Here is a 14,319-nt window from a genome sequence, read left to right on the forward strand (position 1 = left end):
TTGTGTCAGTTAAAAGAGGAAGCATCACTATTGCTTGTTTTCGCTGTGTGTCTGCCCTGCCCTTACTGTCTTAAGAGGATCTTGACAGTCCAACAGTAGCTGTCAGACGCAAACTGTTTCAGCAAGTCAGCGTCACCCTGAAGACAGGAAGGCAGAAAAGGATCCTTTGAGAATGGTAGGTGAAACTGATGCAATTGCGTGAAATATTTTGCTTTTCTAGTGAAATTTACCAGATTTGATGACTTCATTCATTGTTACATATATATGTGTATATATAAATATATATTTTTTTACCATTATGACACAAGTTGGCAATCTCTCGCACGCTCTCAAACAGGAAACTACATTCTTGCACGCTGCAGCAAAAACATTTCCTGCCCTCAATATGTCAGAATAGTATCATGAATGTTTGATGCATCCATGCGAGGTGGATAGAGACCTCCGCATCTGAACAGAGTTGCTCTCTCTTAGCCTCATTCTTTGTTTCTATTTTTGGGCTCTAGTAATATGTTTCTATTTCGTATTGCAGTCGAGCTCTCTGGTTGTGTGTGAAGTGGATGAAAGTCTCAAAGATAAACTGAAAAAGTTTAGATTTCGAAAAGAGACCAACAATGCTGCCATACTAAGTAAGTATCACTTGCTTGTGAATAAGTGTTCCTTGCAAATCTCCACTCTAACACATTCGTAAATCCCATGTATGAATATTACGCTTGTAAAAAACAGAACTAAAAGCCTAAATAATAATTCTTTTTGCCTAGTGAAAATCGATATGGAGAAACAACTTGTTATCCTTGAGGAGGAATATGAGGCAAGTCTTTTTAGAGATTCCACTTTTTTAGATCGCTGCATTCAGTTTTGAAAGTCACTTAGACTCGACTTTGTTTTTCAGGACATCTCACTGGATGATCTGAAAGAGGAACTCCCAGAGCGGCAGCCCAGATATCCTCACTGAATGTCAAAATGCAAAGGCTTCACATTTATAGAAAGTATATTTGCAAGTGCTGTATTCAAAAAGTAGCAGACTGCAATTATTGTTTTAAGTTGTCTTGTAATTTGGTTTCCTTGACAACAGCGCACATTCATTGTCTACAGCTACAAATATGTCCACGCTGATGGTAGGGTGTCTTACCCTCTGTGTTTCATATTCTCAAGTCCAATGGGTAAGTAGCAATGCTGTCATCAGTAAAGAAATGAATCTTTCTCTTTAAATTACGTTGTTGTTTGCTTAGTAGAATAACTCAACTGTCCAATTAACATCCCCTCTTGTGTGAAAATGTTTATGAACATTTATAGTAGCGATGAATGTCATATTTATTGCATTTATTGAGGTCTGTTTGGGTAGGAAAATTACAGAATTCCTTGAAAAAAAGTGTCAAATTTAATTTCACAGGATGCAAGCCAGAGCAACAGATGATGTATGCAGGCAGCAAGAATCGGCTGGTCCAAGCTGCAGAGCTCACAAAGGTAATTATGCCAAAATTATGACCCATATTTTATGGTAAATCTCTGGCATCTCAATCACTGTGCCTAAGATGGTGAACATAGGAAAAATGGTACCTGCATTATACCTACAGTTGTAGACTTCTATCTTATCTCTACCTGTATTTGTTTAGCAGGTTATTCTTTTAAATGTGTAATATTTGTACATTTGGTTTTTCTAACCCTACATTATTAACAACTGGCTGGAGTGATGATTAATCTAAATATTCTGAACTTGTTTCAATTTTTATGACATTGTAATATGCAGATTCTGTATGTAACATTTTCTGCTTTACTCTGAGGTCTTTGAAACAAGAAACGCTGATGACTTGACAGAGGAATGGCTGAAGAAACAGCTGGCATTTTTTCGCTGAATATGCATCTTCCAAACCTTCAAACTGTCTTTTTCATTGTGGAAAAATATCAACTTTGATTGTTGTGTGTTATTGCTATTAAATGACTTACTGTATGCAACCTATCTAAATCTGTCAGTTTTGTATTGGAACCTTATTCATTTTGGACAAGAACAATCAATTTGTATTGATTGCATTGTATTTTAACAACATTGTCAACTGTGCATTAAAAAAAAAAAAAGTAATCGAATATTTAAGTATTCTAAAATGTTGCACAGACACTCTTGTGCTTTATGGACTGATTTTAAATACTAGATCAATTCAATTAAGAAAAACAAATAACTTGACCACTGAGATTCTTAAAAAAACATCACCTGCATTTTATTATTATCAGTTTCAAAGCCATAACGCAATCACGTGTGAAAAGCTGAGAGAACAAAGACTTTTTTTTTTTTTTGTTACACGATCCTGTACTAAATATCTGACAGACAAAAAACAGAGGAATGGTATACAAACAGCTACTAGTGCGTGAGCTAAATCTACAAATAAAAACTGTAATAAAGAGAGATGTACCCAGTCCAAAAGTAATGAGCATCTCGCACACAAATTTAATTTGATATTTGCAATCACTGAGAGGCTACAGCCCCAGACCGAATTAGTATAAAGGGACAGCGACAGCATAACGCTGCCATGTTTGGAACTGCACATACAGATAAGATAGGTGGCCATCTCCACGCTGTCCGGACCACAGATCTTATTCACTGTCACTGGCATCGCTGGAGTCTGAGCCTCTGTCACTTCCGCTTCCGCTCTGCGCGCGGGCCTCTGAATGGTCACTGCTGCGGTCGCTATGCGCCGGAGAGGCACTGCGACTCCTGCTGCCTCCTCTGTTGCCTCCTTCGTCCTCGCTTCCGCTGCCCTCGTCCCCGCTGCTCCTGGCTGAGTTCTTGGGCTCGTTGTCGTCGCTGTCGTCGTCGCTGCCAAAGATCTCTTCCTCGTCTCGCATTTCCCTGGCCCTGTCCTCGCCGCTCTCGCTGCCGCTGCCGCTTGCTTTCCTCCTTCTCTTTCCTCTGTCCTCGTCCTCGTCCTCGTCCTCTCCCCTTTGTTCCCGGTCATCATCATCCCGGTCGGAATCGCTGCCAGAGTTCTCTGCCTCACTGCCGCTGCCTTTGTCTTTGTCATCACCTGGAGAAAATAATTCAAATTTCAAATAAAAACATTTAGTATGTATTACTACAGTGCAGCAGGTAGCCAAACCAATAAAAGTATAGTGATGAGATTTGCAGTGGTAGAGAAGAAAAGAAAACTGACCAGAGTCCTGCATGTCTTTATCCATGTCTTCTTCTTCATCTTCTGGCTCATGGTTCTCCAGCTGAGCTTTACGTGCTTCCTGAGAATTACAATGAAGGAAATGTCATCAGTGCCCTCCTGTTGTCCAGAGAATGATTAAGAATCTAAGCTTATAGCTAGCACTATTATAGATCATACATTTTGATTGGTTGAGGCATATTTTTAAATACAAGATACATGAAACACGGACCACATAGCAGTTATTGTAAATATTAACATGTTATTCACAAATCCCAAACAGGTACTCCTGTGCTCTACAACAAGATAATGTTAAATATTTGTATTTAAAATAGAAATCTATTTAAAAATCAATACTGCATCTTTTCTCTATGATTTTTCTGTACTCCTTTGTTTCATCATAAACTAATAACTCATTCACCAATCATAATTTGAATGAATCCTTCCACCAACAAACTGCAGTCCAATCAGTAGTATACAGCGCAAAAAACAAAGGGGAAGGTAACACTCACCTGGGCTTCAAGCTCTTTCTCATTCATGTCTCTGTGCTTACACACCAGCACAGCGTTTGTGGTTGACTGTGCTCCAGCCTTGGCTCTCCTCTTGCTCAGACGCACCCTGCAGGTCAGAGCAAAAGCTGTCAGAGGACACAGCCTGACACTTTTCTATGAAAGCCCAATGTATCCTGGTGATCTGTGTATTTGTTTCTGACATCACCACCGATACCAAAACCTTCTACACTTCTAAAACTACACTACACATACTCAATCCAAACACACCAGCTTCAAGTATTTCCTTTAAAGTATATATCATCCACTTTATACTGAGGTGCAACAACAAAAGGAGTCTCTTCTGATCAGTAAGTTACCTTGTCTCCAGCTCATTGTAGTAAACACCATCTCCATCTCTGAAGATAAAGAAGTAGTTCTCCTCATAACCCTTGCTAGCTTTGTTCTTCACATTCCAGTTGTATTCCCTTGCAATCTTGTAATCATACCTGAAACACAGAAAATGAAATGAAATGATAGTTACTGGTACGCTTCTAACAGAGGTTTAAACAGGAAAAGTGATTATTGAATCATTATACAAACTTGATGTAATATTTTACTTACAGATCCTCTGCCATATAATCCACACCCTCCTCACAATCTCTCTTGCGCTTGCGAAGTGTTTCTTCATTGGGCAAGAAGTAGGCCACAAACTGATTTCCTTCCTCATCCATCATACCTCTGTATTGCAGAGTGACACAGAGAGTAAATTAGTGTTTATGCACAATGTTGCTGTTAATACACAAGTCAACACAACAGATATTTTGTAGATACCTGATCATGGCCTGAGACATCATTTCCACTCCTGCTGGTCCTGATATGTCTTTAGGTGCAGGATCAGAGTCAAAGATGACCTGAGCACATGGGTTGATCCACATCTGGGGAAACAGCGTACAAAAATGATTATCTTAACCCAGAAAGTGCCAGTGATTACCATGAACATCTTGGAGTAACTGGACTCCTCAGGAATACTCTGAGGATTTCAAAGTGACTAAATATTTTTAACAAAAACCAAGGATTATGAGTTTAAACAGCTTATGGTATGTATTTTAAAAATCATCCACAGATTCTAAAAGGTCAATAAAGTGACTTGTTATTTTGTTTAAGTAGCTAGCTTACCTTGAAGTCTGGGAACACAGGCAGTACCTCCACAGGAGTAACTCTGGGTTTGCTGTAATGCTGTGAAATCTGTAGAGAAATAAAAGAACACTTTTCAGATACGTGCGTTAGACTGTTGCCACTTAGGCCATCTTGGAAAGGCATCTGTGAAAAATTCATTACATTTAATCAATGAAATATATTGAAAGCGAGGCTCTCCTACAGACAATGGTGCAAAAATAACTGGCATGTCAAGAAGAGCAGGAAAAGAAAACAAAGATGATGATAAGTGTGTGCCACAAAAATGTACAGTATACATATGACAGTTCTATTTTCTGTGATTAATTTTCTGAGGGTGCCACTAAAGCTGTATGTACACATTATGTAGTAAGAAAAGAAGTTGTTTGCATGAATATAAAATGATTTATGCATATTATGAATATCATTTCTTTAAGCAGAAATGTTACCACAACTCCCAGATGTCCAAATGTGCATTTTAGTCTTAAAGTTGCTTGTTGCTGTCTAGTACTGTTTTCACGCACCGATTTCTGTGCATCCTCAAATGTCTTCTCAATGGCAGAAATTTGGCTGTCTCTGTCCTTGTAGATTTCTTCCTCTGTAAACTGCTGTTTGACAGACACTCCAATCCTAAAAACACAAAACATGTTTAGGTTACACACACAAAATGATGCACCTTTCTGCTATTAGATGATTTCAAGGTAAATGCATTTATATAACTTACTTGACTTCCACTTTCTCGTTGGAGACACCGTATCTGTTGAACTCTGTAGAAATATACTCTGTCTTTCTCATCCATGGGACCACTTTAGCATGCTGCTGTGATCTTTAAGAGAAGAAGAAAAAGGTTCTAAATAGAAAATCTCCCGATGGATCTGTAACAACACAAAACTGCATATTTTGTAGTTTTACCTCTTAGAACTGGACGGAGCCTGGATGTCCTCTTCCAACAGTTTTTCATCAGCGGGATCCAACAGTACTGACAATTTAAAAGGTAGGTTCAGTCTTCACGGACATTTAATAATCCAGTGTTGTCTCTAAAAAGAATTTGATGTGGCACATGACCACAAATGGATGATGACTTACTGTTGGGGTCTATGCGGTAGGTGTCTGGGTTGATGAGATCGATGGTGACCCCTAGGTCTGGCTCGGTCAGGAGCTCATGCTTGTGCTGCTTCTCTAGAGAGGTGGCTTTATACTGTACAAACCTACCACAACAGAAAATCATGTGTCAAGCTGTGTCTGTGTTTATCTACTCCATACATAATGAACATGGAGACAGATGGGTGAGAGTATTTACCTGTGCTGATCAAACGGATATGTGATGAATTTTGGGTCAAAGGGGATGTCAGGCAGGCTGTTGCAGTATTTCACCCGACAAACCACTCCTGACCTGTCATTAGCAGAAAATTAGAGGACAAAAGTCATTTTCACATACCTCAGTACCACTTCAATGGAGGCACACATAAAAAAACTGTACATAACAGCAAATACTTAACATGTTAAATCTACTCACCTCTCTGGGACTGTTCTGTGAGATGACTGCCTACTGAAAGAGAAAATAGTAATCTGTTATACAAGTTATTACCCTCTCTCATAAACTACTGCTACGCAGTGACAAAATAATTTCAAGGAAGAGGTAATGAGTATTTTCCAACTGTGTTTTTCACAATTTGGGGCTATTTGCTGCGTACCAATACTACCTCGGCACAACACAGCTGATGGTCTCAAAAGCATTAAAGCAAGAAAGTCCACCAATTACCCTTTAATAAGGCACACCTGTCAAGGCACAAGGCGACTACTTCATGAAGCTGGTAAAAATATTATCAATAGTGTGCAAAGCTGTCATCAAGGCAAACAGTGACTACTTTGAGGAATCTAAAATATGAAACATTTTGTTTACTACACAATTCCATATGTGTTATTTCATAGTTTTGATGTCTTCTTTATTGTTCTACAATGTAGAAAATAGTAAAAATAAAGGAAAACCATTGAATGAATGGATGTGTCCTAACTCTTGACTGATAATTGTAGATACATGTTTACATTTTCATAAATAGAATATCACTGGGGAAAACCACTGATTATCATAGTTTTAGGCCAGCTAAAACTGCATAACTAATTCTCTTTTTACAAATGTATTGCGCATATTCTGAAAAAATAAGGAATATTTAATTCATAAAGAATTACATAAGAGTATGTTCACCTCGCAAGGCACGAATTGTCATGTCTCTAAATACTTTTTATCATCTCGCTTCTGTGTTAAAATGGGTTGTTAAAGGGGTGAGATACTGTAATGTACCTGAGAGCTTTATACTGCTGGCATTGGTGTTGACACTTGGATCACATGAATTATTGAATCAAAAAGATTTGATGAAAATATATTTCATAGGAATATGGGGATTTCAGAATTTAAATACTGCCATATTTTTTTTTTTTTTGGGATATTTACATTACGTTACTGTTAGCATTGTGGCTGGCTAACCTCGGCTAACTTGCACTAACGTTACGTTTAGCAGGAAAACATCGTTAGCTATTTGATTTTCCCTGCTTTAACGCGAAATTACTGCTAGAAAGACGAAGTTTAAAGTCAGTTAATTGGTACTATATCATATAGTGCATGATAAGTTTAGTGCGTTATGTTTAGTTACCGTAGTGAGAAGGTTAGCATGAGGTAACTTTACTTTCAGTTAGCTTGTTTGTTTGTTTAACGCTAACTGGAATTATTAGCTGAAGTTAACATTATGTACAACTGACAAATGAGCCCCCATATAATTAACAAGTCGTCGTTGTTGTACCCTTAACTCGATAGCATGAACGAAAACTGTTCAACTCTTAACAACCAGCTAACTAACTTGTGAAAGCTTCTTTTTTTTTTTTTTTTACCTGTGGCCGTCTTCCCGTTGAGCTTGTGTCTGAATCGTTGGAGCCATGTTGATCACAAACTGCTCACAACTGAATGCAAAGTTCTTTGTTTTTACAAATAATCAACACAAATACGTCCAGTGAACACTTCAACCCAAATAACGCCACATAGAGCCGTTAAATCTGACCTCCCATCACAAAGTGTAACTGTAACTGCTTTATTTTGTCCCGGCAGGACAGGACGGTGACCCGGAACTACAAAGCTGGAGAGCATTTATTTTACTGTGAGCGACCTCTGCTGTTGTGGCATGTGAGGAATACAGGTTAGTGTGTACTTTCAGGACGGGTTAACACTTTTTCAGTTCTGTCTTAAAACAATAGTCAGGTGCCCAAATGAACATTGAAATTGTTTTTTCTTGGTTAAATCATCCCTCCTGCTCATACTGGCCATTAGAAGATCCCTTCATAATACACTTATAATGTAAGTGATGTGGACCAAAATCCACAGTCCTCATTCTGTGCAAAATTGTATTTAAAAGTTTATTTGGAGCTAATATGAAGCTTCAGCCATCCAAAGTTGCCAAATCAAGTAGATATCTTTAAATGTTACATCTCTTAGTGCCAAAGTCCCTCTTTTTGTTACTATACTTCAACTGCAGCTCAACAGAGAAACTCTTTCCAAGGAAACACAAAGAGGGACTTTCATGCTAAAAAGACTGTAAATATGGTAGATATCCACTTGATATGACTAACTCAGACTGCTGAAGCCTCATATAAGCTTCAGATACACTTTTAAATGTTTTTTTGCACAAAATGACTGTATGGACACACTGTGGATTTTGGTCCCCATCACTTACTTTGAAAGTACACTTTAAGGGGATCTTTTATTAGCCAGTATAAGATAAGAAATACTTTATTGTATGAACAGGAGGAATGATTACAGTGACGAGCATTGACTGTTTCAGTGTTCATATGGACATCTGACTTGAAACCTTTGATACTCAACAAAAGCATGGCTTGAAAATACTTAAATTTATTCGGTATATTCATACAAAACAACATATCTTTGCCTCAGATACAAAGTGAAACCAAAACTTTACATTGATTTTGTTTTAAAAGCAAATCCCTTCAATGACAGAGAGCAAAAGGGATTACAACAATGTCTGGACAGACCAGTAATCTCACAGGCTTGCAAAAGGTTATATATTTTTAGAGTAATATTTCACTTTTATTTAATTTACTGGGTGGAACAGTACTGTTTTGAGAGAGTATTCCTATCATGGAGTTCATTCTCTTCACTTTTATTTTCCCATTTTAGACACAAAAAAAAAATGTTACTGTATGTTGATCCTGTTTAGAGTTTGTCTAATGTGTTTGAGGGTTATTTTGTGAAAAGTATTGTAAACCCATAAACCACATTATGAACCCATGATCATCTTTCTGGGGTTCAAACTTCCACCACCTTCCATATTCATATTTTCTCTTGCTGTGACATCAAACATACAACAAAACATCTGACAATTGTTCATAACATTCATGTGCCCAGCTGATAACAGATTTACTGCGATCTGACATTTCAAAACACAAATATAGCTGGAAGATAGCAACAACTTTACTTGCATAGAGCAGCTGTATGATCAAAACACCATCTTGGTGCAAGTCTCAAAATGTAGTTTAATGAAATAATAGAAAAATGCATGGATGAAATCATCCTTTGTAACCCAAGCATTTGCCGCTACCCTCATTTAGCTTCCCCAAAATGTGAAAGTGAAAATATAAATGTTACAGCGGTGGGTGTTATACACATTATTCATCGAGCACCTCCTTCTATGTTCATGCCACAACTCTCCTCCACCTATTTTTCAAAGTGGACCTACTATATTTACCTATGTTATAAAGGACTGTGCACATCAGTGTGCAAGGCAGTCAGTGCAAAGGAAACAGCTACTGCTTTTCATCTCGAGTCACATAACTGCAACCGCCGTCTATTCAGAGTCCTTTTTAGAGGAGTCCTTGATCTTCTTCTGTCTCAGGTCTGCATCTCCCTCTGTGTATGAGTATCATCAACTCTGTGGAGACAGACAAAAGATTATACCTTGCACACAGAGACACGAAGCTCATACTGCAAAACAAATCTTACAAACTTGATTCATCAAGGTCAAAACAAAGTTCCTACCTGCTCAACATGTATATCATCTGCCCAGGATCATCTGCAAATACCCTGCAACATCAAAAGAATGGCTCCATTAAAAGAACATACGCTCACTAACCCATGAAGCGTGTACACACACACTGATTCCATTATGGACATTGTCCATTAGCTCTTAAGTGTTTTTCCATCCATCAGTTCAGGACAGGGTTGAGGACCCTTAAGGTTTAAGTTTGGGTCTTATCAAGAAAATTGGGTTGTTTTTAATTTCACTGCATGTCATTCTACCTTCTCTTCACTCCCATGACTTTACTGACGAGATTATGGCTTTATTAATCAGTTTTGTTCATAAAAAGGCAGAAAAGATTGAAAATGTGCATCATTATTTCTATAAAGTGGGCATAATCTAAAATTATATTATAAGATAGATATTTAGTTTAATATCATAGATGTTGATGGAAACTAACAAATATTGTCACTTAAAAAATACTCAAATGATTAATCAGTTATCAAAGGTGATGCAGATTAATTTTCTCCCAATCAACTAATCGATTCATTCAATTGTTTCAGCTTTAGATGAGATCGATGGAGTGTTCGTGGGGGAAACACAGTTAGATATCTGATGGGAAAACCAGTCACTGCAGGGTTAGTATGAAAAACCAAGGAACACATCTCTTACCCATCTCCCCAGTGGTACAACGCCCGGTCTTGGTAGAACATGGAGAGAAACAGCCACACACTTATCGTCTCGACCCAGAAGATGACAAAAAGGAACCATAGTGATGAGAGCAGGACTTCACACAACATTCTGGAGATCTGTAAGGAGGACAACAGATAGAACAGTATGTGATGCCTGCTGGAATATACTGGGTCTATTTAAAGTATTTATCTCTCCTCTGACTTTTTCGTATTATTCCTCTACTTTGAATTAGGGTTCATCAGTAAGACAATATGAATTTGTCTACTGTTAAAGATTTTGCAATACTGTTAATACAGAGTTTATATAATTTACATTACCACTTTGATAACTCTGGGTATTAAACCATTTTGGGAAACATTGAAAATCATGTTGTTTCATGTTGTGAGTTCATATCTGGATCTATGACCAAAATGTTGCTGTTTTCAGTAAGCTAGCAGCGTGTGGGACCTCTCTACTTTGCTTTGCATGATTTCCTTCACATCTGTGCGTTACTAAACTTATTATGCATGCATAAATATTAAAATAGGAAATATTATAAATAATATTAAGTTTGATATGCATATAGCAAGGCAACGAAGGATGCTAAATGTTTTTTATTCTGGCATGATTTAGATGTTGAGTACATTCATTCATCATTCTTCTCATACTGTATTTGGTTTATGCAAGTCTACCCCATGTTTGAATATGACATTTACAGTATGTCACATAAAATACTGGTACAGTGAGTAATATATCTGGATAACTAGCATTACACAAAACAAACTGTAACATTAAAATATATAGCTACAGTTAGACATAACAAATGCCACAATAAATGTATACAAAAGCACTGTATGTTAGTAACATATAAACTGTACAAGGTTTATTTACAAAAGATAGGCTATTTGTAGTGGTGGAATGTTACTAAGTACATTTACTCAAGTACTGTACTTAAGTACACATTTGAGGTACTTGTACTTATCTTGAGTATTTCAATTTTATGCTATTTTGTACATTTCATTGTTTAAATTGCCTGTTCTTTTCTTTTTTTTAAGTAAGCACTTTGTGTGAAAGGTGCTATATAGCTAAATAAAGTGTGTTAAAAAAACAAAAACAACATATGATACACTTAATATAATATGATGCAGTACTATTACTATTATATACCCAAAGTATCTTAAATTGGCTCCACATTGATAAACTATATTAAAATGCTCTTACATGTATTTGTTGGTGATAAAAACAAACAATAAAATATATTATAATGATATGACTCTAAAAGAAGCCAGTCTGTATAATGAGTACTTAAAGTTAATTTTGCTGATGATACTTTTATACTAAGTAACATTTGGAAATTCAGGACTTTTAATTGTAATGGAGTATTTTTTATAGATGACAGTATTTCTTCTTTTACTTAAGGATCTGAATACTTCTTCCACCACTGGATATTTTATAGATTAGCTGATGTTGCCAAAACGGTTGCTAAACACTTTTTTTTTCTTTTTACATTTTGCTGGTAGCTAAAACCTAAGTTATGATACCAGCGTCAAAGCGTTTTCTTAATGTAACGTTAGTCAATTAACTCAAAGATACGGCTAAGTTAACCGACACCGACGTTATTTCAGTTCTGTACCGTTACAGTCGGTTAACGTTAATGTTATAAAGTTGTCATAGTGATAATGACGTTGACTAGCTCGCTAGCTTGGCAGCTAACGTTACAGTATAAAGTTATTGTGCTAGCCTGCTAATGCTAGCTAACCCCCAGTTCGTGTAGCTAGTTCAGCTAATCATTAAATGTTTGAATTTGACATTAAAGGTTAAATTTAACGTGATTAAGGCATCACCAATGCAAAAAACAGCAATTCAGTTACACAAGTGGATCAAAGTGGAGCTACTTTGATTTACGTTTGACGCGACGTTACATATTGTCCCAGTTCCATATTATATAATATATAACATATTATAACGTTATTTAAATAAATATATAGTCGTGCTGTATAACTATGTGCTTACTCAAATGAAAGACGCTTGAGACGGCATTCCCTCTGCAGGTTAGGAAAACATTTTGTTTACAATGCTCATCACGTATCGTCACGTTGAGTATATTTCCGGTGTCGTGCCAGAGCGAGAGGGTGCGTCATCATCCAGGCCCGACACCCACACTTGCAGTCTTGCAGCATGGATGTATAATAAGAACTTTATAGAACTTATATATAATACATCCATGACTCAAATTCACGCACTGCCAGGTGTTTTTTTTAATTATTTGTTTATGTATTTATTATTATGGAAAAGGATTCATTTACATACATCAAGGCTTAGAAACTATAACACACTAGTTACTGTAACACACAAAGTGGCAAATCCTACCAGAATGTCAGAGTGCATATAGTGGAAAAACAGATGATCTGTAGTTTCAGTTTCCTACTGCCAGGTAGAAGGCAAAGTGTGTCCCACATCTAAAATATACCAACACACACAACACTTCTCCCACACTTTATGCACACTTCTAATACCTATTGGCTGGTTTTAGGACAGACAATGGTCAACTAATGAGAAGAAGTTTATAAATTGGATTTAGCATGAATATTATCATCCATATCTACTGTTTGGGGTTTAAAATTACAACAGAAAGAATGGGAAACAAGCTTACATCATCAATCTTATAATTGTCTTAGCTAAGTTTCAGATTCATAAGTGAAAGTTTGCCAACAAAAAACATCTGTTCTCAGTTTTTCATAAAGAATGTGAGCAGTACTTACAGATGAGTTACTGCATGAATGACGGCAGGTCCTATTAATCAAGAGTGTCCCAGTGAGCTCTGATTAACCTCCACACTCTTGTGGTCTTAACAGGTACTTGGACACTGTGACAGTAATCGGAAATACGTTGAACAAGCAGCCACTTTACTACTTGCAAACACTGCAAGTGTGGGTATAGGGACGGACCCAGAGAGAGAGAGAGAGAAAAAAAGAGGAAATCACTTTTTGGCAAGCAGGAACCTGAATTACTGGTTCTATTTACCCTTTAGATGTATTTAAACTGGTGAAAAAGGATTGGGTTGTTTATAGTCTTGAAAAATATAACCCACAGGAGTCAAATATAGTTACTCTGATGCAGAAAACAAGTAACAAGTAACAAGGTATGAGCTGCAATCACTTTTTGGCTAGAAGAAAGTTGCATTTTATTTGTTTTAATGGCCCTTTAGAGATATTTAAACTGTACTTTAAACTTAAATGTTTTGCTTTTGAAACTGGCTGGTTAGTGGCATATACCAAACCTTTATTCATAATTGAGTAAAACACTACAGCTCATTGAAACAAGTCAACATTTGTCACAGGCAAATATTGCCTAATGTCAAATAAAGCCTATATGGGATATACGTACATCCAGCTGACAACTGAGGAATACCTGATTGCACTCCAAACTGCAATGACTTCCTTTTGCTAAAATTATAATTATTCACTATTACAAAGTGGTCATTTTTTGCACTTAATGATGGTTTAAAGGACAGTTCACAATTTTTAAAGTGTATCTTACAACAACAGTCAGGTTCCCAAATGAACACTGAAAGAGGTTTTCATTCCTCTTGTTCATACTGGCTATGAAAAGATCCCCCTCAAATGTGTTTTCAATGTAAGTGATGGGTGCCAGCTTTTATGAGGCTTAATATAAGGAGTAATATCAAGTGGATATCTGCCACATTTACAGTCTTTTTAGTATCAAATTCCCTCTTTGTGTTTCCTCAGACAGTGTTTCTCTATTGAGTTGCAGCGGAAGTATAGTAACAAAAAGAGGGACTTTGGCAATAAAAAGACTGTA

At 36.9% G+C, this 14,319-nt stretch overlaps 2 protein-coding genes across 3 annotated transcripts; one reads left to right on the forward strand and one right to left on the reverse strand.

Moving 5' to 3' along the window:
- Positions 1 to 56: 56 nt before the first annotated feature.
- gmfg (glia maturation factor, gamma) lies at positions 57 to 1,957 on the forward strand. The gene is made up of 7 exons (XM_067595040.1): positions 57 to 175; positions 530 to 626; positions 759 to 808; positions 890 to 939; positions 1,078 to 1,160; positions 1,391 to 1,464; positions 1,782 to 1,957. The coding sequence occupies exons 1-7, from the start codon at positions 173 to 175 to the stop codon at positions 1,851 to 1,853; spliced, it is 429 nt and encodes a 142-aa protein (XP_067451141.1). The 5' UTR covers positions 57 to 172; the 3' UTR covers positions 1,854 to 1,957.
- Positions 1,958 to 2,188: 231 nt separating this feature from the next.
- On the reverse strand, positions 2,189 to 7,927 carry paf1 (PAF1 homolog, Paf1/RNA polymerase II complex component). Of its 2 annotated transcripts, none has more exons than XM_067595039.1 (14): positions 7,691 to 7,927; positions 6,321 to 6,350; positions 6,105 to 6,197; positions 5,891 to 6,012; positions 5,717 to 5,783; positions 5,529 to 5,630; positions 5,329 to 5,434; positions 4,808 to 4,876; positions 4,463 to 4,566; positions 4,253 to 4,369; positions 4,009 to 4,137; positions 3,653 to 3,758; positions 3,144 to 3,222; positions 2,189 to 3,017 (listed from the first exon to the last, which is right to left on the reverse strand). In XM_067595039.1, the coding sequence occupies exons 1-14, from the start codon at positions 7,735 to 7,737 to the stop codon at positions 2,587 to 2,589; spliced, it is 1,602 nt and encodes a 533-aa protein (XP_067451140.1). In that variant the 5' UTR covers positions 7,738 to 7,927; the 3' UTR covers positions 2,189 to 2,586. The 2 variants fall into 2 exon arrangements, with proteins under 2 accessions (XP_067451140.1, XP_067451139.1); XM_067595038.1 differs by having other exon boundaries at positions 6,321 to 6,353.
- Positions 7,928 to 14,319: the final 6,392 nt, after the last annotated feature.

This window comes from Thunnus thynnus, chromosome 7 (assembly GCF_963924715.1).
Source record: "Thunnus thynnus chromosome 7, fThuThy2.1, whole genome shotgun sequence".
In the NCBI taxonomy this organism is placed as follows: Eukaryota; Metazoa; Chordata; class Actinopteri; order Scombriformes; family Scombridae; genus Thunnus; species Thunnus thynnus.

Excerpts from the sequence above, each read along its gene's own strand:
- paf1 (XM_067595038.1), bottom strand. The coding sequence starts at position 7,737 with ATGGCTCCAACGATTCAGACACAAGCTCAACGGGAAGACGGCCACAG. Across the intron at positions 5,435-5,528 it reads AACGAGAAAGTGGAAGTCAA|GATTGGAGTGTCTGTCAAAC; the intron begins GTAAGTTATATA and ends TTGTGTTTTTAG. Across the intron at positions 3,223-3,652 it reads AGAAAGAGCTTGAAGCCCAG|GAAGCACGTAAAGCTCAGCT; the intron begins GTGAGTGTTACC and ends TGTAATTCTCAG.
- gmfg (XM_067595040.1), top strand. Across the intron at positions 809-889 it reads TCCTTGAGGAGGAATATGAG|GACATCTCACTGGATGATCT; the intron begins GCAAGTCTTTTT and ends TTTGTTTTTCAG. Across the intron at positions 1,161-1,390 it reads CATATTCTCAAGTCCAATGG|GATGCAAGCCAGAGCAACAG; the intron begins GTAAGTAGCAAT and ends TTAATTTCACAG.